At 43.5% G+C, this 22,980-nt stretch overlaps 1 protein-coding gene across 3 annotated transcripts in view; it reads right to left on the bottom strand.

Annotated features, from left to right (window-relative positions):
- Positions 1 to 20,913, bottom strand: part of crebbpa (CREB binding lysine acetyltransferase a) — a 44,636-nt gene extending 23,723 nt beyond the window's left edge. For all 3 annotated transcript variants that reach the window (XM_076985174.1, XM_076985173.1, XM_076985172.1), the window contains exons 1-2: positions 20,094 to 20,913; positions 5,250 to 5,881 (exon numbers count right to left, since the gene is read on the bottom strand). In XM_076985174.1, the coding sequence (XP_076841289.1) occupies positions 5,250 to 5,881; positions 20,094 to 20,178 (717 nt within the window). In that variant the 5' untranslated portion in view covers positions 20,179 to 20,913. The remainder of the gene's footprint in view (positions 1 to 5,249; positions 5,882 to 20,093) is intronic.
- Between the last annotated feature and the right edge of the window lie 2,067 nt (positions 20,914 to 22,980).

The following is a 22,980-nucleotide window of genomic DNA, read 5'->3' on the forward strand; positions in this document are numbered from 1 at the left end:
GCCTATAATGTGTAGCTATGGTGGATTGGTATTCACCAGTGAGTATTCACACTACTGCTGTCGACGAATATTCAAAACTTCTATAATCTGATTATTTCATTTAAACTTTACATTTAACAGATGACTTACAATTTCAGTAACCATGTTACAGTTGAAATGTAGTATTGGGAGTCTTGCCCAAAGACCCTGGTCTGGGTAGTGATAACATGAGTGAGGCTTGATATTCGCCTCAAATGCTAGCTGGGACTTTGGGTGTTATAGCAGCAAGCACACAAGCCGAATTCTTGCCCATTTTAATAGCACTCTAAAGAAATTTAAGACACACAATTCTGAAACTTCAAACACTACTTCATGAGAGGTAATTCACAGATTTTTATGTATTTTAAACAAAAATACACGTGTAGGATACTGTACTGTACTAAGAAGTTTTGTGCGCCTCAAAAGTTAAAAGGCACGTTTATGTTGAGCGAAAACATACCAATACGAGTACTTCTGTCTCCAACTCTATTAGTTGACACGCGCAATGAGCACGAAACAGATTTTCAAACAGTTAGAGTCTAGGCTTTTGAAGAACAAACCCGACCAAATTGGCCATTATTACAGCTGCAGTGCATCTTAATGTGTGCACGCCGAGCCTCCATCACGACCCTCTCAAAACCAACACGCAACTCCTCTTGCTCAAACTCTTGTGACAAACACACAGGCACCAAGTTCTCAGCTGATATTTAGGCACAGTGCCATACAGAAACACAAAGCCATGGGGAAAGAGGCCCCCCAATGTGGTAAGCAGTCACACACACATGCACCCCAGCCACACTCTGATGTGGTGGGACTAGGTAGCGATACATGAGAGCGAGACGCTAGAATGCCTTCCCTTCGATTTCCTGTGAAACCACAGTAGTGTCTGCTCTGAGGCACACACACACACACACACACACACACACACACACACACACACACACACACACACACACACACACACGCAAGGACGAAGGCAAGCGTCAGCCTTCCGCTTATCTACAGAAATGGCAACAGGAGAAGCAGCTTCAAGTTGGTCCCAACACACCTGCATCACACCACCACACCTCGGTTCCCAACACGGGTACAGCAGACAACCGGCGGAGACCACATTCACCATACGCCAGCCGCTGCATTTGTGCACCACACACTGAACCCTCTGGTCACCGACCAGCTATGTTTAACTAAGGCTAAAGGCCTATCCTGACGCTGCGCACACCAAACACCAAGTTCCGTTTACAACGCAGAACCACTTGGATCCAAACAAGGCTTTATACAGTAAATGGGAGATGTGTCGAACCACGAGAAATCATAACTCGGGAACCTCGTAACCCTGGGACCGCCTATATGATGTTTATGTTGATTGAATCAGAGCATTCATGTCTTCGGCATGACCAAACAAGTTGAAAACATAAACTGACCAAAACAAACTGGACTTAAGGCAGGAGGGAGGTAGCTTTTTTACGTAATGTCCAAAAATCTGAAGGCGGGATAACCCGCAAGTCAATCAAGTGACACTGCCGTCATCCATCCAGTGCTGATGATCCAGTGAGAGGATCATATTTCGGCCTCAAAACGGAATTCATAATTATTTCCTGCTTGTGTGCTCACAACTGGAAGCAAACTGGAATATTACTGAAGTGTTGCAAGAATATAACCGTCCCACCAGGATTTTGCGGGCCTTTTTTGTGATTGTTGCGGGCTAAAATGTTTGATGTTGTGGGTGTTTTTCAAAAAAAATTGCGGTGCAAGTTGCAGTGTGTTTTTGCTTTTTTTGTGATTACATTGCAATAGGGAGTAAATGTTGTATGGTTTCCTCTATTTAGTAGTCCATTTTAATTATCTATTTACCTATTTATTTACCCATGTATTTATTGTCCATTTATTTATTTGGATCTCCCTATAGGTATTATGCTTCTTATCCTGTGTTTTACCCCTGGTTTTAACACTTCAAGCAATGATTTTATTTCTCTTACTCTATGTGGTATGAAGTTTTTGTATGCCCCGCCCCCTGAAACACAGGTCTTGGGACAGAGAATGCACAATGATCCCTCTCACTTTCTTGAAATTATCCCTCGAAGTGCAACAGCTCGGTGGCAGAAATGGACTTTCCGTCTCTTAAGACTATTGGAGTGGATGGGCTGGTACTAGAAATGTTCAACTTGTTGGAAATACATGTATGAACCCATCGTTGTGAAACAATAAAACACTTAAAACTAAAAAAAAAAAAAAACAGTTTACTCCCGCTTTCATGTAGTGTACCGGGATACTGCTTTCCCGATCTTTTGCCGTTATTTTTGTCAGTAAGTGTGAAACGTTCGCTTCGCTCATGCTGCTTTCAGTCTGCTCCTCTTGAATGTATACAGGGGTGATAGTAGGGATGCACCGAAATGAAAATTCTTAGCCGAAACCGAAAACCGAAAATTAGGAAACCAAGGCCGAAAGCTGAAAACCGAAACACCGAAATAGCCTACATTATGCCAATTATTAGTAACATTGGATTTATGGCTAACCTCACTAAAATCAAGGCATTGCTATTCAAAGAATAAATCAACTACAAAATTTCAATTGAAAATATTTATTTAGCACTGACATTACAGTAATGCATATTATAAAATAAAATTAGTGGTGGGCCGATAACGACGATAACGCTGACAACGGCCGACCCCTAATTAAATTTTACTCGCTTGCAGACCGTTTTTATCTGAGAGGATAAATATATGTATTTTATACGAGTTAAATTTAATTATAACTGACTGGCCTGAAAGATAAATATAAATTCTCTCATAAAAATGTGACGTGAGTTGCAACAACATTAAACAGCTCAGGTAAACACGCTTCTGAGAAATGTCGTCTGATCGGCAAAACATAACGGGGCTCAATGTGCTCTATTAGCCTACGAAATCCCTACGACAGAGAACGGCTGATCGTCTAAGGCAACGAGTTCCATAATTTTTGGTGTAATGTCCTTTGCCTCGGCGCCATCACTGGAAAACTTTTTTGCTAGCTTTATCCAAATACGCGCGTGCAGGTGGCGATTTTTGCTTGCGTCATCACAGTACATTGTTTCGGCCGTGTTGTTTCGGTGATGAAAGTATTTCGGCCGAAAACCGAAAATGCAAATTTAAGCCATTTCGGCCGAAAATTTTCGGTGGCCGAATTTTCGGTGCATCCCTAGGTGATAGTGGGAAAACTTCCTGAGCCTGAACTTTTTATGAGCGTGAGGGGGGGGGGGGTTGGTGGTGGAGTGGAATTGTACCATATTTAGAATATTTAATAATTAATCTTTAAATTAATTAATAATAAATATGTCAGGTAAGCATTATCGTGAAATAAAAAACAAATTTCTATTAATATTCTGAGAAAATGCTGTAACCTAAAGATTGTTAACACAATTAGACACAATATGTTAAAAACAGGCATGATTCATTATTTATTCATTACTGTTAGTAAATTATAGGATACCAGACAACTCAAATAAATTATGCAAATAAAGTTTAAAAGAATTACAAGTATTATGATTATAGTTAGCTTAAATATATAAAATATTTAATCAATATTTTGTGTTGGTTTATTAGGACATACATTTTGTGCTTTTGTTCATGTATTACACCTTACGCCGTAAGGCGGCCAGGATGAACCAGATCGTCTGACCACCTGTACCAGCTCAAAAAAAAAACCATTTCTTATATTTCTGATAAAAATTTAGCTTAATCAGAATAAAGATAAAATACTGAATTTATCTTGTTTCTACCTCTGAAGCTCTTCCGATGTCTGAAATACAGGCGGTCCCCGGGTTACGACGTTGATCCGTCGTAAATCGATTTTCGGTGTAAATCGGAACATACGTACATACTGTACGTAAATAACGTACTATACGAAGTTATCCTATCCTAAAGCTAGCCTTTTGGCAAATACCTTTATCCATAACTGTGTTTAACTAATCCGCGCACACCAAACACCAAGTTCCGTTTACGACGCAGAATCACTTGAGTCCAAACGAGGCTTTATACAGTAAATGGGAGATGTGTAGTAACCACGAAAAATCGTAACTCGGGAACCTCGTAACTCCTGGACCGCCTGTATGATGTTTATGCATTAATGTCTTCGGCACGACCAATCAAGTTGAAAACATTAACTCACCAGAACAAACTGGACTTAAGGCTGGAGGGAGGTAGCTTTTTTACGTAATGTCCGAAAATCAGAAGTCGGGATGACCAGCAAGTCAATCAAGTGACACCGCCGTCATCCATCCAGCGCTGATGATCCAGTGAGAGTATCATATTTCAGCCTCAAAACAGACAGCACGCGCGTGTGTGTGGTTTATTATTATGATTTGACAGATTTTTCCGTCAATATTTTTAATATAAAATATTTATAAAATGTTTTTTTCTCGCGGATATGTCGGTACGCCGGAATTCCGGCGTGGCGCCTGAAAACTATCAGGCCTGTGTATACATGGAAGTAAGGCGGGAGTTTGTCGACGTCACATCAAGACGACATCAATGATTGGTCAAATTTGCGGGAAAGTTGCTGTGATTGGCTGAAGTTGCAACAACGCCCTGAATTCGCGGGGTTTGCTTGAATTTACGTTGAAGTTGCAAATCGCAACATCGCGAAATTCTGGAAGGTCTGATATAACAGGATTCTGCCTTTAGAAAAGGTCTTGAAGATGTTCTTATGCTACAGTGGCTGAATTCACACACACACACACACACCCTCGAAACCTTCTCCACACACTGCCAGCTCGGCCTGTCCAGTTCATTACAGACGACACATTCTCATCTGTTGACCTGGAGCAGTCAGCACACCATAGTCCAGACAGCATAGCAGTTCAATCACTCCCTCCATTCCTGCACAACCAATAATATTTACACCCACAGCACAGCCGACGTCTGCCCCACCCCACAAAGCCCAAGTTCGAGCTCAGTCACGTGGGCAGTGTTTCCACCGCAGTCTCAGTCATCACTGTTTTAAACAAAGCAGCACCTTGGCTCAGCGGGGGGTGCGCCATGTCCCTATTCACCCTAATTAAGGACGACCAAGAACGCAACTGTGAATCTTTAACACCTGCTACAAACAAGGAACCTGTGGTACAGTTTAGCAAAAAACCTCCGCTCTGTGTTTTCCCATAACTTATTTTGTTAGGTGATGTTTACTGTGCTGCATTCAAACACACGCCGCTGTGAAATGAGTGGACAGGAAGCAGGAAGGATGTTTGGTAGACTCACCTTGTTCATGCTGCTGGCCTGCTGGGGGTTCATGCCCATCTGCTGTGCCCCCTGCGTGAGGGTCTCCGCCAGCACACTGCCGGCTCCCCCCGCCGCCCCCACTGAAGGTGCCCCCTGCATGCCGGGGCTCTGATACTGCATGGCAGCCCCTCCCCGGCCCCGCCCGGCCGGCCCCAGGGTCCCGTTGATCACCTGCCCCTGCTGGGCGCCCCCGCTCTGTCCCATCATGCCGTGCGCTTGGGCGTTGTTCAGCACGGCCTGGCCGAAGCCCGCGTTGAGGCCCATTCCGGCTCCCGCGCCGTTGCCCTGCGCCCCGCCGGCCGCCCCTGGCTTCTGCGTCTGAGAGGGGTGGGAGGGCGAGCCCTGGCCCAGGGGGCTCTTCCCCAGGGGCCCCATGGGGGTGGGCGTGGGGCTGGCGGCGGACAGCCCCGGGGGGAGGCTGGAGCTGCTGCCCGCCCGGAGGAGCTCAGAGAGCTGCTTGTGTTTGGCGGCAGCGTCGGGCACATGGACGGCCCCCCCGCCGCCGTTGGAGGGCAAGGCCATCAGGTTCAGGTCCCCATTGGGGCCGTTGGGGATCAGCTCGTCGGGAAGGTTACTCTCCAGGTCATCCCACGACAGGGAGTTCAGCTCTCCTGGAGAGGGGGAGAGAAAGAGAGAGGGAGGGAGAGGGGTAAGTGCATGATTCTGCCTCCCTTTTGCTGTGGTCAGTAGAGCCAAAACAAATACAAAAAAATGTACCTGAAAAAACTGCTCATTCTACCACATAAAACAATCATCCAATATATTACTAAGTTTGTCCTGCACCGAGAAGAAACACCATGAAATAAAGTTTCGCAGAAGAAAACTTGCCCGTGTGTTCAGTGCCTGCGCAATGCTCCAATTAGTCTAGCATGTGCATTAATGCATGAGGACGTGTACTTGTGTACACCATGGTCAGTTCTCTTACACACACACACACACACACACAAACACACACACACACACACAAACAAACACACACGCTATCATGACAATCTCCGGGCAGGATGCGAGAGCTGCTTCCAGCTGTTTCAGGATCAGCCTCTCTCCCGGGTCCAGTGACCGTATGAGGCTACGGAAGGAACCGTCCTGACCCCAGTGTGCTGCGCACGCTATCTTACCCGCCGTTAAACTCTATGGCAAAGGGGGCAAATAGTGTTGTGTGGGTGCAAACCGTTCACACCACGATTCACACCTGCGACTCAGGTTACACACCTACAGATGTGAAAATTAGCTCACGGTTTTTGGTTTGGCTGATGGACGTGCACAAACTCATTTTTAATACATTTTCACTAAATAAAAAGTGCCTGCACGACTCTGCCACCGGTCATTATTCGATAACACCTACCTCGCACCTCTGGTCTGTAAATACTATAAGACACAGCCTACATAAACATCTAAAATGTTTTTTGAACATAGAGCAAAAACCATCCAAATCCTTTTTAACTACGAGGCAAAAAGGAGCACGCCAGCTCTGCTCGACTGGAAGAAAGCCCCCCAGGGACAGAGCGGGTCTTCACCCACACTCACGGCATGATTTTAATGAGCACGAAGCGCACGGAAACAACTCAAGCTGACTTGGAGATCAGAAGAAGTTGAACCCAGCTGGTACTGTTCCTCATCATATTAGATTGGTTATATCAGATGACACGCAATTGTTTGCCAAATTGACTGCATGTCAGCTCAGAAGTAAAGAGCTGTTTTCCAGTTATTACTGAAGTCTTTCTTGTGTGTTGTTTACACTTGGATCTCACAAATAAATAAGTAAACAAGCAAACACCAACTGACCATGACAATGAGATTCAGGGCATTCTGGACTGGAGATCAGATGATACACAGGACGGAGTGTCCAGCAGTGGAGACGCCACTTCTCCGTCTGCCTCCCAGAGTAAACACACACGCCAGCATGTAGTCACGTGGGCACACGTGGGCACACGCAGTGGCTGGCAGGTGCTCTAAACACACACACACACACAGACAGACAGACACACACCCGCTCACTAAAGCTCACCCCCGTCTCATTCACATGCCCACGGACTCCCAGGGCAGTGGAGACTTCACACATTCATTTCGCTGCCAGGCGGACACTAGAGCTCTCTCTCACACACACACACACACACACACACACACACACACACCTCCCTCTTGAAGCAGCGCCAGGAAGCAGAGCATTGTTTTGGTAGCACTGAGACGCCGGGAGTCCCAGCAGGGAACCAGTCTGATGAGACGGTGATTCTCTTTTACACACACACACACACACACACACACACACACACACACACACACACACACACACCCCTCTTACCCTCTCAAAAGTGACCCCCTCCAATGTACTTCCGCTCTCCTCAACGTTACACACTTCATGCTCTGGTACTCCAAAACCACCCCCAGCACAACACTATCCTAGCTGCCCCCCCCCACCTCTCTCTCTCCTCATTCACTCTTTACAACTCCCCTTCCCCCACCCCAAACACTCCCCCTCCCCCCAGCTGGCCACAGACACGCGGCTGGTGGACTATAAATAGCCTGGCTGGGCAGCTGCAGCTGTTGCCTGATGGTGGGTGGACGGGTGTGTGGGCTGGGTGTCTGGGCCGGGACAGGTGCAGCACTCCTGTGGTCCACAGGAACCCCAGCACTCTGCCTGCATCACTGTCCCTGAGCCCAAAACGCTCTCCCCCTCACCAAAAACCCATGGGCCCTGGCTCTGTAACTAAACGACGGGTCACTGGAAGAAAATTCCAGACTGCTCTCTGGCTGAACAATTTTTACATGACACAACGCACGTTCAATCAAGTCAGAGTCAGAACTATCCCACCAGAACGAGGCAAAAGGTGCCCAGCCCCTTGAGTGCAAGCACAAAAAACAAACCAACTCCCCCAGTTCACTTACGCTGGTGAGGAGACGCGTGAAGACTCGAGGACACGGCGCGGGGCGGGCGAGCCTTTCGTTTAAGGCTACGCGGCGCACGTGTCTGTGTGTGCGCACACCTGTCTGGATTTGGCTGGCCTCCCACTTCTTTGCAGAGCGTGTGTACACGCGGGTGCGGCGCACAACTGCTCGGGTTTCTGGGGGCCCGCGCATAGACAAGCTGCTCAGAGCAGAGTCGTGACGCCTCACCTCGGACCAGAACCACGAACAGCGGACCGGTGTGACCGCAGATCATTAGAAACACTCGCCGCGTCAACGTTCACTGACCGCACAAACAGAAAAAATTACCTCATAGCTACGTTTTACAGACCACGTGATTAGAAACACTGATTTGTATCAACATTCCACTCAGATGCACTTCAGGACATCAGGACATTGAGGCATAAGAAAGGAGAAAAATCGTGCTAGGTCATCTAAATCTGAGATGAGATTTGATTTCTACTAGCATGTCCATGCCACTCTTATTGGGGTGGTTTAATCACAGTACCTTCTCTCCCTTATCGGCCAGTTTCTACCCTCAAACGTAATGGTTTACGCTTCACATCTGTTTAATAAGTAGCTATTGGCCGGTTGGCTCTTAATATGACTGGCCAAATTGTGTGAATGTTTCATCTTATAGGTCAAATTTTTTAAAAATTATTGAGCGCGTCATTTGCAGTGTGTTTACTGTACGTGTTCGTATTGTGTTGACAAAAATACATCTTATCAGACAGATTTCTGTCTAGAGAAGCCAATAAATCTTAGGAAACAAAAAAATTATTTATAAAATGCATCAAATGCAAAACTAACACAAACATGCCAGAGGATGAGAGACATGAGAAAATGTCTTGGCAAAGCTTCAGCAGAAAATCATTTGTAAAAAGCAGGTCTGACAACTGCTCTCCCAAAGGATTGGTGCCATCCCTGCCCAGTTATAGTGGGCACGACCCGGGTTCTCTCTTTTGGAGAAGTAGGCTGGCAGTTCTGGACCAACACTGGTTAATGAAACGCCTTTGAGCATGGGCAAGCTTAGTATTGGAGAATTCATTTGCATACCTTTTTAACGTAATCTACAGCAGAAGAGAGGAAAATCTACAACATTCATAATTCGATCATTTACGCTACGAAATCACTAAAGCATTCTATGAGCCTAACGAATGTGACATCAAACAAACAAACCTATGGGGGATTACAGGTTTTCTACAAACTCTGAATTTTAAAAGACAACATTATGGAAGTGATGCAATATAAAGCAAAAACTTAAATTGTGAATTTTAATACGAAACAGTAACTGAAATGTGCAAAGTAATTACACAGACACTACTGCATCCTCAGTCCCCACCAAGATCCACAGGCACCCTCAACCAGCAGTCACTACCGATGTGACCTTGGTGTGACCAACAGGTGGTGTGACCAAACCAGTGGGTACCTGCTTCCATGCCGTGTGCCCCTTCGGGCTGCATCTCTAGTAGGATGTGAACACTACCAACATGTAGCCGAAAGGCTGGAAGAGGTTTGAGAGATGATGTCATTTTTTATTTTGTTAACCATTACTTAAAATTGTGATACAATCGCCCAAATGTGCGTTTCACCTAAACACAATGGTGAAATGTGTTCCACTGTGCTGTGTGTCTGATGTGCTGCCTGAACATACATTTAGCTTCACTATTTAAATCTAGGCTACGACAATTGTGTAAGATTTTGGATTAAAATCCAAACGTTTTTAAAGTAACAACAGTACACAATTTTTTCATACATTTATGGAGCTGCACAGACACACTGATCCATCATTCTCTGGTCAATCTGGAAAATGCCAAAAGGTAACAACTGGTGAAATTTGGAGTCCATGCATCCTTAAAACATAATATGACCACTTTGTTTCTGTATGGGTGCACAATGTGTATGTGGAGTAAAAACAGCGCAATTTTCTATGAAAGTTAATCATTGGATCAAATCAAAACAGGAGGGGTCTGATGTTTACCCTGCTGCTTTTCTAATCAGACAGGGCCAAAAACACCACTGAAGCAACTGGCATTTACATCCATCAGGCTGGACTTTTGTAGTTGATTGTGACTCACTGTCTTTTGTTATCAGGCCTACATAAAAACCGAGAGTGTATGTTCATAGTTTCATTTACTCAACACCAGTAGAACCGTGACCATTAAACCTGGGCCCGCTCCCATCCCCCCCCCAAATAAAATTAGTTTCCTCTCCTAATTAACTGCAATTTTAAAAATAAAAAATTGAGATGACAGTACAGCTTTAGAAACGCAATAAACAATAATATCTGTACTAGATGCCCTCTAAAAGTGAAGATATGATTGGTCAATTTTACTGTCATTTGAAACTGGTATTGCGCTGGATTATAACTGCCAGGCCCTCTGTAAACGAACAGCGGGCATCACAGTCCTGATAGGGGGAGACACAGGCTCACAGGCTTCCACTTAACCCCTCACATTCCAACACAGATTGAATAGACACAGTTGAATAATTTAATTTATTTGCTTATATTTTTGTAATTGTTTAGATGTCGATTGTTAAACTGTAAGTAGACAAAATAAAATAGGATAAATTTAATTATATATATATTTATGTTTATATGAATATATTATATTATATGAATATTTTAGGCCCTCTGAGAGGGCGTAGATGGCCCTGACGGTTCCCCACTGCTCAACACACTAGAGGTTGCACCAGCACCATTACTAGGGTTGTCCCGATCCGATATTTGGATCGGATCGGCCGCCGATATTAGCAAAAAATGCGTATCGGTATCGGATCGGCAGACACGAGAAAATGCCGATCCAGACTCCCGATCCAGTTTTTTTTTTCAAGTCCATTTAGATAATCCATTGCAGTTTTTGCTAGTGAGAGTAAAATCCGGTCCGCATTTTCCAGCACACCTTCAGCACACGAGCGTAGTTTCTGCCCCAATTTAGCTCCGTGGCATCTCGGACCGCCGTTTAAATTTGAAGTTTCGGTCAGTTGTGTGGGATTATTTTACCTTAAAGGATGACAAAGACGAAGAGGTAGAGTGCAACATATGCCACAGTAAAGTCAAGCGTTGTGGTAAAGCTGTAAGAACTTTTAATACCACCAATCTAATCAAGCATTTAGCGAAATACCACCATAAACAACATGACGAGTTTCTAATGAAAACCGAAGACAAAAAGAAAGGTCCTACACAACTAACACTGGCAGAAACGTTTGAATTGAAGGGAGTGTATAGATGGGGATGGAGCAGCAAAGTGTGGAGTAGAAGGCATTTTGCTTTTAATTAGTTTACGATATGTGCACGGATTTTTTTTTTAGCTTTGGTTTACACTTGTTCAAGATCACTGATGGATGTTAATGTTAATGTTAATAATAGACTATTTTCCACTCAGGTTGTGTGTGTTTTTTTTTAAAATATAATTTACAATATTATTTGCACTTGTGGCTTTTTAATCCTTGGTTTACTGATGCTATTTCTGTTTGTTATTTAATATTTTGTCTATTTTGAGTTTATTAATTGCTAAATAAACAGGTCAGTTTCTCCTTACGAACCATTGTGTATTATTCAAACACACCTAATTCAGCTGGCTACTTTTTATCAAGAGTAAAACGCTTTTCAACATGAGTTTGACAACAAAGTAAGTTGGCTAAATAACTTTAAACTTTAATACATGCTCGGATAGGCCGGTATCGGTATCGGCCGATATCGGTATCGGATCGGAAGTTCAAATAAATATCGGTATCGGATCGGAAGTTCAAAAAGCTGGATCGGGACATCCCTAACCATTACTATTTGAACTGTCTGTTCAAAAACAATTAAATGAATACCAGACTTATGAATGTGAGGGTGTTGCCATTTTCCTCCCTATTGTATCCAAAATGCGATATTAACCAAACCATGACTTCAGTGTACTGTTACATCTCTACTACTTAACACTCATCTTAAGCTGCCACTACAACCATTTTCAAGGCAAATGTTTTCCATTCTTGCTATGACCACAGCAAAACATGTCTACTACAAACCGTTTGACTCTACACTAGAGATGAACTAAATAAGAGATTAGGTTGAAAAGCACTTGGCCTAAAATAAACTACTCTGATCAGTACAGCTGTAGGTCAGTACAACTCCTGAAATGTCTACAGTTTTCATGATAAGAAGACTGGGTGACTCAGAAGACTGCCAGTCTCTCACTGGTTGAGGCTTTAGTTTCACTAGCGAGCAATAAAAAGTCAGGCCTAACAGTCTAGGACATGAGACACAGCACGTAGCCGTTCTTGCTGTAGTTAAGTGAAGAAATGCTACTTCTAGCTAGTACGTTTGACAATTTGTTAACGTGACCTGGCCATGTAGTTGACATACCACCGGTCATGTAACATTGACCACAGTGCTCATAGAGGAACCACGGTGCGTTGTTCTTCAAGTCTGCAGTAAGACCAGCAACAAAATGGTGCAAGCGGCTGGAGCATCCTGGCCGTCTACTGTCTAAGAAGAAATCTTGGGACGGCGAGAACGAACAGGACAAACATCCAGTGCTGTGCCAACACCGGTGGACACTCATCGTTTCGTCACACACAGACGGTTAGCAAGGCGAAGGGTGAATTTTGTAGTTTCGCCTTTGATGATTAGCGAGTGTCTAGTTAATTCAGTTAACAAAACTCGCTAGCTAGTGTGCCGTTTGTGTCTCGCACAGCTGCTGCTCCCTTTCTCACGTCTGTCTCGCTTTATCACCGCCTCTCCTTGTTATTACACTGTAAAAAATAATTTGCTCTTTTTACTCAACCCAACTTTCCTAAAATATGATATTGTTCAATTTGTTTTGTTGCATACAAGGCTCCAATTTGAGAGGTTAAAATGTTAGCAAGGGCCACATTAGATTACAAAATACGACCAGATACCAGCTGATAATTAACCACATCAAACACACAGACAGTTATTGCTCACTTTTGCTATTATAATGCTTGGCGGTGATGGTGCAAAAAGACTGAAAATTGCTGACTTTACCTCAAATAACTGCAGAACTTCAACAATCTGGATGTGTTATTGCAGGCAATAACGAATAATCAAGACTCAAAGGAAAAAATGGGACAGATAAAACATACAGGACTTTAAAAGCCCCATACCTTATCCTCTTTGAGAGGAAAGAACATCCACACATTTAGGTGTTTGTTTTATATACTTCTACACTACTGTTAGTGTTTCTACACTACTTTGCATCTTAGGATTTCTCCAAAAGGTTAGCATTCTAATGCAGCATGTACCACTGTCACCACAGGTACAGTGCTAAACATCACAACAAGTCATCACAGGTATCGCTGTAAAGAACCCTGTGTCCTGCACAACGCTATTGGTTCCAAACAGAGCCATTTCCTTTGTATCAGCAACAAGTCGTGAAAGAAAGAGGGTGTTTTAAATACAAGCGTGAAATGTCATTGGCAGGTGTCAATTTCTGAAGTGACTTGTTCAAATGAGTCACACAGCATTCTCTGACACTGCTTTAACTTTGGGAACTTTCAGGTACACGGCAATGGCTGATAGTACAAGCAGCATATAATATAGTACAATTATAAAGTGAATGAATGAATGAATGAATGAAGTGCAGTTTCATTTTGTATTTTGTGCCTTGTCGTAAGATTTACCTTTACCATACAGGCTTTTCCTTTAGTGGCAGAGAACAGTAAGGTAATGTGGCATAGCAAAACAAACAAAGGACATTCAAGTTTAATTATTTTTGGGGTTTTGCTCTGGACAAGCCAATCTATAAAATAGTCCTACACACACAACAAGGGAACAGGATCAATAATCTGCATGTTATCACATTGTTCTTTATTGCCATTCTTTGTTATTATTATTGAATTATTTCATACCTAAAATCATAAGGGAAGTGTGTGTGTGTGTGTGTGTGTGTATGTGTGTGTGACTGAAAACATTATCCACCGTTCAGTTTTCTGTTCTTGAAATGTATGAAAATCAGAGCATATTTAATTAGCTATCAAATCAGATATGTATCATTTGCATATGTAAAATTTCAGAAAACTCTCTCATTGTGATATATATCGGTTACACTTTTTGTTCTATTCGTCTTCCCTAACGTGCAACAGCTATAGCTGGAGACATGCTGCTGGATCATCAACAACATGGCTGCAGAAAGCTTCTCATAGATTTGGAAATACTATCTTTACAGAAAAGGTGTGCACTGTTAAAAGTTAAAAGACACCACAATCGCACAAAAAGCACAAATAGGCATTGCTCTATTCTGCTAAAAAGGATGTACATATGACCTAATTTAAATAAGCACTACCTCATGTGCTATGCACTATTATTCACATCAATGGGTCTGTGTCAATGGGTACTTTTGCATTTCATAAAGTTACTCAAGTCACAGATCCAGACAAAGACAAAATCACATCTGTTTTGTCTTCCCACCGTGTTCTGCTGCCTGGTAGCTCTATGGCACAGACCAGGGAGGAAGAGCATATCGTCAAAGTGCATATAATGCATATAGTTTGTGCTTGTGGTTATAGCAGGTTCTGCAAAATTACATCCATCCAAGAGCGATGGCTAGTGAGAAACCGGATGGCGGTTATAAATCTAAAACTGCACAACTTTTTATTCTGCGCAAGCACAATCCATTAAGTTGTTTCGAACTCCCTGAAGCCAAACAGCACAACATTTTGCTCAGAGCACGTTCGAGTATTACATTCAGTCAGAGTCTGTGTCGGTCCCGCCGCTCTGGAGATGCCTTGTGTCTTCCTGCCTCAGAGCTGCGAGCGGTTATTCTAGCGGAACCCCCCTGGCCCGACTTCTGGCCTTTGCCGGGAACGTCCAGCTTTAGGTTACGCGCCATTTGGAGGAGTGATGACATTTTTCGGGGCTTCCAGTCAGGAGATAAGACAGCAAACGTGTGCCCTCCTCGTACCTCCCCACCCATCCGTCAGACCTCCGAGGTCTCACGGCTATGATTCACTGCTCCGGACTTTAGGAGCAGACACACACTCCCTTACTGCTCCGCTCTGAACGCAAACTCTACGAACCAGTGTGTTCTATGTGAAGACAGACAAACAGTACAGCAGCCGAGTCACATGTGTATCGTTTCAATACGATTATTCTTTTTTGTTTAAATACAGGACTCTGGAGTGCCCTCATGTCACTGCCGGACTTCTTGCCAGCATCATAGGCTGCACTATTTCAGAAGAAATAGGCTGTGTCAACTTTCATTTAGGCTATAAAAACAGAAGATGTATACCAGACATGTGACCATCTATGAGGGAAGACCCTTGTTAAATGAGGAACACCATGAACGATGGGGATATGAAATCAATATCTCCAGTTGTACCTGTCACCATTTACATATTGAACATGCAAATTCAGTAACTTTCCCCTTAGGTTGAACATTTGGGGTTTTTTTTTGTACGCCACTTGAAAAACAGCAGCGGAGAATACAGAATGCAGCGTAGAACTGCTGTGGGACTTCTCTCTGCTCTGTGAGACCATGAATACTCCACATACAGTCAAATAGTCAGGCCTGACTGAATCTACGGCTCACTGGTGAAACCATTACCTTTATTCAGGAGCCCTGGAGGGATTTTACTACAGCACATCATCCGCTCACTTCTACACATGCAGTCATGCATGTATTTCTACCATATACCTTCTCCTATTAAAATCCATCACCAAATAAACCCACATCTTATTTAAGTAAAGGCTCATTTTGAGGAAACGATTTCTGTCCGAAAATCTTGTCTAAACACCTGGACGGGGGAAATAAACACAGGTTTAACACCAACAAGAAGCAAATTAGTAGCAATAAATCAGAACAAAACTAAAGCAGTTTTGCTTTAATTACATAAATCAAACAATCCATCTGAAAGTCAAAGAAAAACTGAAGGTCAAAAACAGAAAGGCACATTCTGTGAAACAGCTTCAGCTCCTCTTTAAACTGCATTAAATGTAAAACTCTTGCCAGCCAAATGTGTTAACATTAGGGCTAGTCTTTTAAACTCCAATACTGCATTTTTCAAAAATGTTCATTCAAGCCATATGGTTTGTTCTTGACTCTAGAATCCAGTGTAGATATTGAAATGCACAGTGTCATATGTTATAAATTAACGCTGCCAGTCTAAGTCCACTTTCATAACAAACAGAGGTGCAAGTTATTAGGCGTGTTACTGTGTTTTTTCCAAAGGACATGTTCAAAGAAGCTCAAACACACCCATAAATCATTTGAATTCATTCTAATGCAACCTACACTGGGCACACGCATAGGAGTATGAGGAAACGCGTCAGGAAAGCATTCTCCAGCTCTAAACGTCACCATGACATTCAAAATTTAAGACTGTAAATTCAGAGCATATTTAAGCACTACTTGATGTGTAAAGGGGGGGGGGGGGGGGGGGAGACTCACCTTAGTACAGATGAGGAGGACGTTCTGGATTAAAACATATGAAAGACTGCACTCATGCTGCTACGGCACAGTTCAGTCATTTTATTGCCGTTTTCACGGCCCATGGGAATACTATGAAGTATGCCAATTCCTGGAATTTTTTTTTTTTTGGTTTTGTCCCCATAACTGTGGATTAAATTACAGCTACACCCATTCCCAGTCAGCCCTCTACTGTGTTCGACTCAATCAACAGATGATTGATCAAGACAAAATGCATTAAAAAAATTAATGTTACAACTCTTACTATAAAGTAACCCGATTCGTTTTAAGCATCACCTAGCTAGTCAAGTCATTTACTAAGATGAGTGTTCAACATCCAGAGAGCCGACGTTCTCCCTTTTCAAACACTCCAGCATGTCCAATGTGATCCCCTGCCAGGTAAGGTCAGCTTTGCAAATGTCCACAACTGTTTTGGAGAAGTTCGGAGTGAGACGCTCCCTCGCTCTGGAGGAGTTTGGAGACGCTCCCTCGCTCTGGAGGAGGTTGGAGACGCTCCCTCGCTCTGGAGGAGGTTGGAGACGCTCCCTCGCTCTGGAGGAGGTTGGAGACGCTCCCTCGCTCTGGAGGAGGTTGGAGACGCTCCCTCGCTCTGGAGGAGGTTGGAGACGCTCCCTCGCTCTGGAGGAGGTTGGAGACGCTCCCTCGTTCTGGAGGAGGTTGGAGACGCTCCCTCGCTCTGGAGGAGTTTGGAGACGCTCTCACGCTCTGGAAGAGGTTGGAGACGCTCCCTCGCTCTGGAGGAGGTTGGAGACGCTCCCTCGCTCTGGAGGAGGTTGGAGACGCTCCCACGCTCTGGAGGAGGTTGGAGACGCTCCCACGCTCTGGAGGAGGTTGGAGACGCTCCCTCGCTCTGGAGGAGGTTGGAGACGCTCCCTCGCTCTGGAGGAGGTTGGAGACGCTCCCTCGCTCTGGAGGAGGTTGGAGACGCTCCGACGCTCTGGAGGAGGTTGGAGACGCTCCGACGCTCTGGAGGAGTTTGGAGACGCTCTCACGCTCTGGAGGAGTTTGGAGACGCTCTCACGCTCTGGAGGAGTTTGGAGACGCTCCGACGCTCTGGAGGAGTTTGGAGACGCTCCGACGCTCTGGAGGAGGTTGGAGACGCTCCGACGCTCTGGGGGAGTTTGGAGACGCTCCCTCGCTCTGGAGGAGGTTGGAGACGCTCTCTCGCTCCAGAGGAGGTTGGAGACGCTCCCTCGCTCTGGAGGAGGTTGGAGACGCTCCCTCGCTCTGGAGGAGGTTGGAGACGCTCCCACGCTCTGGAGGAGTTTGGAGACGCTCCCTCGCTCTGGGGGAGTTTGGAGACGCTCTCTCGCTCTGGGGGAGTTTGGAGACGCTCTCTCGCTCTGGGGGAGTTTGGAGACGCTCTCTCGCTCTGGAGAAGTTTGGAGACGCTCTCACGCTCTGGAGAAGTTTGGAGACGCTCTCACGCTCAGGAGGAGCTTGACAACACTATTCACTCCAATAAGCGGTATGTTCATACATCAGTGCATTCCATGAAAAATGATAGCAATGAAGCAACAAACAAATCACTGAGTTAAAAAATTGTGTCAAATTCTAGTTTTGACTATTCATTGCACTCCTAATCTAAGCATAATTTCAAATGACAACTGAACCTTTTTTCACTTTGGATGCCACTAAAACAGTTCACCTGTGGTCTGTGAATGAGTGAGAGCATATGGACATCCAGACATGTTAATGAGTGTAAAACAACGCACTCAGAAAGACTCAGTTGCACACATTTAATGCTTGCCTAGACTTTACCAAACCTTTTATGTGCTCTGTGAATGAAATACAACTTTTCTACGCATATCAAAGTTTGTAAAGAAAAGCTACAACAAACACCACCAACTAGCTACGTAATGCACAGCAGCATCAACAAAAACAGGCCCTTGTCCCCTTCAAGTATGATGCTTTATTACATCTACTAAAGAGGGCACGACACACATCTGTACTGCTTAAGGGACTAACAACAACAGCCCTGCCTCAGTAATTGGTAATAGCAGATAACTGCTTAAAACCCCGAGCTCAGCATGGCAGCATACACCATTGTATCCATAACTGCTACAGTGTTGTTGATTCTACAGAATGAAGTAACTTAAAATGTTACTTAGAAAATGGCATTTTTAATAACATACTGTATACTTGTATATAACATACTTGTGTGTGGAACTATGTTTGACCCATTAGTCTACTTAGGTTTAAAGAAAACATAAGCAGGACTTCAACTAATTGCCATCTTATTCGGGTAATGCATAAGATGCATGCACGTTTCTGAAACTTTAAGTGTCTAGTATACTATCCTCTGGCTGACTATTACCTCAATGACAAATGTCGGTATTTAACATGCATTAATGTTTATAGTCAATTTACAACTTTACTTTCACCCCACCAGTACAGGTGTAATTACTTAGGTATAGTATAAATGCTGTGAAATTCTTTTAAAACTCAGGTTATTGCACTAGCTAGTGTTATTAATTTAAGCTCCCACAACTGCCATGTAAAATTACCATTATAAATCCATCCATTTATGGCAAATATGTATTGATGCTTAAAATTATTCAGAAAGCAGGCAATTACACACATGTCCGACTTGTGATTTTCCAAAATGATTTACAACAGCCAACATATACTTTTGATCCGAGTGTCCGGCGTTGCCTGCAGAAGAAAATATGAAGACCTTACTGGAAGGCCATGAGCACGACGGTCCTGCTCTCCTTCAAACACATTATGCCCTGCAAGATCCGTGTGTACTGTGGTGCTTGCTGCAGAAGACCGAAATGCTTAAACGGTGAAGCAGAAAAGATGTTCATCCTGAAACCCGAACTAATTTGCAGTTAGAATATAACGAAACTGTTAAACCACTCGAAATGTCCTGGGGTGTGCTTACAAAAAATGACGCAATACTACATTATGGGTGAGTCACTTTGGTAAGTGGAGATGTTCAACTGGGAGGACTTGCAGAGTAGTAGCAGCGCGATGGTTTCATCTGAACCAACAACAGTGGTAATTGAAGTTCTGCTTTGCAGTGAAAATACATCCCATCGTTACAGCAAGCGTGTGGTTAACTTAAGATACTCTGGACACGTAGCGTACGCATCTATTCTACAAATCACTCTAAAGAAACGTGTAGTTGACGTGGGATGTGAGGGGAACCGCTTTCACCAGCACACAGAGTTACTAGAGGTGAACCATCACCGTGCGAGCCAGTTTGATGATGGCGGAAAGTTAACCAGGCACACAGGCAAAGTTAACCAAGTGCTGAGTTGTTGGCACTGATGGCAAAGTAACTGACAGCAACCTGACTTCTTACGAAACGAGACGCAGCTTAGTTAAGCCTAACTTGGTCATTTAAAACCCACCGAACAGGACGGTACTCTTTGTGTGGTGTCTGAACGGCCGTGTTTGGTCTTCCTGACACGCCGACGGTGCAGAACAACCTCGTCCACGTTTACTTGAACACCGTGAACACGGGCCTGCGCCTTACCTGGACCATCCGGGGCGGACGAAAGAGCAGGTGTCAGCTTCGCTCTCTTTGGATTTGGGGGTCCATCAAGCAGATTTTCAGACATTTCAGTAAATAGATGAACTTCTCAACCAAACAATCGAAAAAATGAAAATCCTTTCGACGGAAAAGTGTCTTCCACCAACTTACTTTCTTGCACGATTTTGGAGGGTTGCTAGCTAGCTAGCTAGCAGCGAGTGAGGATTTCAAAAAAGCAACAACAGCGCCCCGCGTCGCCACCGCCATTCACCCCATGATAATCCAACACCCAACACCCACATTATCATCGTTAAATTACCTCCAGGAAAATATTTATTTTCGAGAAATAAAAGTTAAAATTGAAATTTTAAATATCCACAGGAATTCTTGCATGTGTCCTCGAGCGACGTTAAATGTGCACCATCAAACAACCTTATTTTTTTTTGACGTCAAAAAAATTTCGTGCAAAAACCGTTTGAATCTCCTTAAAAATGCATAATTGCATAAAAATAGTGTATTTTTGCAAAATTGTCCCTTCGATGCTGTCTGTCCTCCGACGACTTCCCAGTAAACAATACTGTTCGGACCGAGATACGGACCGAAGCGCCGCTCTGAAGGGGAAATCAGATATACGAGGGTTTCGTGGCCGACGAACACCGCTTAATTCCAGGATTTTTCGGCAAAATAACCTTCGTTGTGACTTAAATGCGTCGTTTCGTGCCAAACAATATCGTCAAAGCTCGCTTCGGACGCGCCGCTTCAAAATAAAAAAATAGTGCTGTATCGAAATCCCGATTCCGAGCCGCGACAAGATGGCGGCTGTTGATTCCTTCGATACAAAAAAGTTTTTTTTTCTTTTTCCAGATAGACTGTGGAGGGGGGAGGGGCCGCGCAATCACGCCCTACGCGCGCCCGTGTAATGAAGTGTGCGTCACGCCGGCCAACCGGACGCTAGGGGCGCTAGACTACTGCAAATCGACAAAAGTTTAGGATTGTCAGTGAAATTTTGGTAGTTTTATTACCTACAGAAATTCCTCCTGAATTCCTGTTGAATTTCCGATTACCAAACGCTGACCCTATTTTACAACGCGTACTATAAGCTACAGAATAGCCACAGAACACAATATTGTAAACATTGGAGAAAAAAAAAAAACTTACCTTCATTTTTCCAGTGACAAATATTCTGGCACTTTTTTGGTAAGGTTTCTAATCAATTTCAAATAGACAACATAAAACAGCTTTACATAATACGGCAAATGGAGTAATTAAGCTTGTGAAACAACAATATTAACCTTCATCATTTGATATTGTTATGGTTATGATAGAGTTGGTTACAATTGTCTAAATCTCATTTGGAACAAGACATCGAAATAGCCTACTACATACTGGATACTGCATACTGGTCCTCGCAGTAGTGGATACTGGATACCGATTTGGGGCCCAAGCAGTACGCCAGTAGTATGTAGTAGGCTATTTCAAACACAGCCAAAAAAATAATGCCACTACTAAAGGACACAGAAGGGTTTTAATGTGGCACGATCGGATTTGTATTCCTGCGATGGTGAAAACGAGAATTTTCAGATTGCACCTGTTGTGCATTCCCGAATTACCGGTTAGCCTGGAATGCATTAAACAGCAGAGTACACACACACACACACACACACACACACACACACACACACACACACACACACACACACACACACACACACACACACACACACACACACACACACAAATATACATACATGTGTGTATACACACACAAAAGTATATATACTTTTAATTTGCGGGGCTGCAAGAAAGTATCATTTCACTGATTCTTGTTTTACGTACATTTATGGTCTAGCGCGCGCGCACACACACACACTTGCCCCCACACACAGGCACTTGCGTACACACACCCACACCCACACACCTCATTCTCAAAATCTGGACACATGCACATGTATTTTCGATTTTAAAAATTCAAATAAAACAATAGATATGGATATGTACATACAAAGTGAATTGTGCAAATGTATACAGATTATGCTCATGTATGGATTAAATGTATATAATGTGCACAAAAATGTAGCAATAAAATTAAAATCATATTCAAAATGACTCAAATTCAAATATACTACATGAAAAACAATGGCAAACATTGACTGATGGCAAAATAAAATCACGTCCATGTAGCTCAAATTACAAATTAAAAGTCCACGTTGCCAATTTCTTTGGTATACATAAAAATGCTCCCATATGGCACAAGCAAATATAATACTCATTAAAAGGTAGATTTGATGGCACATTTTAAACAACCGGGTACCACTCTGAACATCATCGACTTTAGTTATACTGATCTTAGATACATAATTAGTTTCAAATACAAAGGCACACATTTTCTATATCAGTTTAGTTCTGTCAGAACAGAACCAGAACCTTCATTCCTAAATCAGATGGATGTTGAAATGAAGTAGTGATAGTTATGTGGCTCAAACAATGATTGATACAGTAAAAGTATTATCAGCGTAATGATCTGTGGCAAGATTAGTGCTCTTGCTCACTTTCTCTCACTCTTTAAGGCTCCCATAAAAAATAAACCCACATCTCACAAAACCCATTCAGAACACTGAAACTTATCATTCTGACTTCATGATAGGACTCCACGTGCTATTAAAAGCAAGAGGTGTGTGTGCGCGTGTGTCCAGGGGTACTATTCTGTGTCTGGTTTTTTTTTCCTGTCTGTGGCGTTTCCCTCTTCAGAATATATATAAAAACAAACAAAAATTTTTTGCTAAGTAGCACAAAGACGGGCACTGCTTCAACTAACGTTATTCTGATCCTTCTCCACAGGGTATTAACACCACAGCAGAAGAACAGGTGCTTTGTGTTCTGGATGGTCAGG

Source organism: Brachyhypopomus gauderio, unplaced genomic scaffold (genome assembly GCF_052324685.1).
Source record: "Brachyhypopomus gauderio isolate BG-103 unplaced genomic scaffold, BGAUD_0.2 sc37, whole genome shotgun sequence".
Taxonomy (NCBI): Eukaryota; Metazoa; Chordata; class Actinopteri; order Gymnotiformes; family Hypopomidae; genus Brachyhypopomus; species Brachyhypopomus gauderio.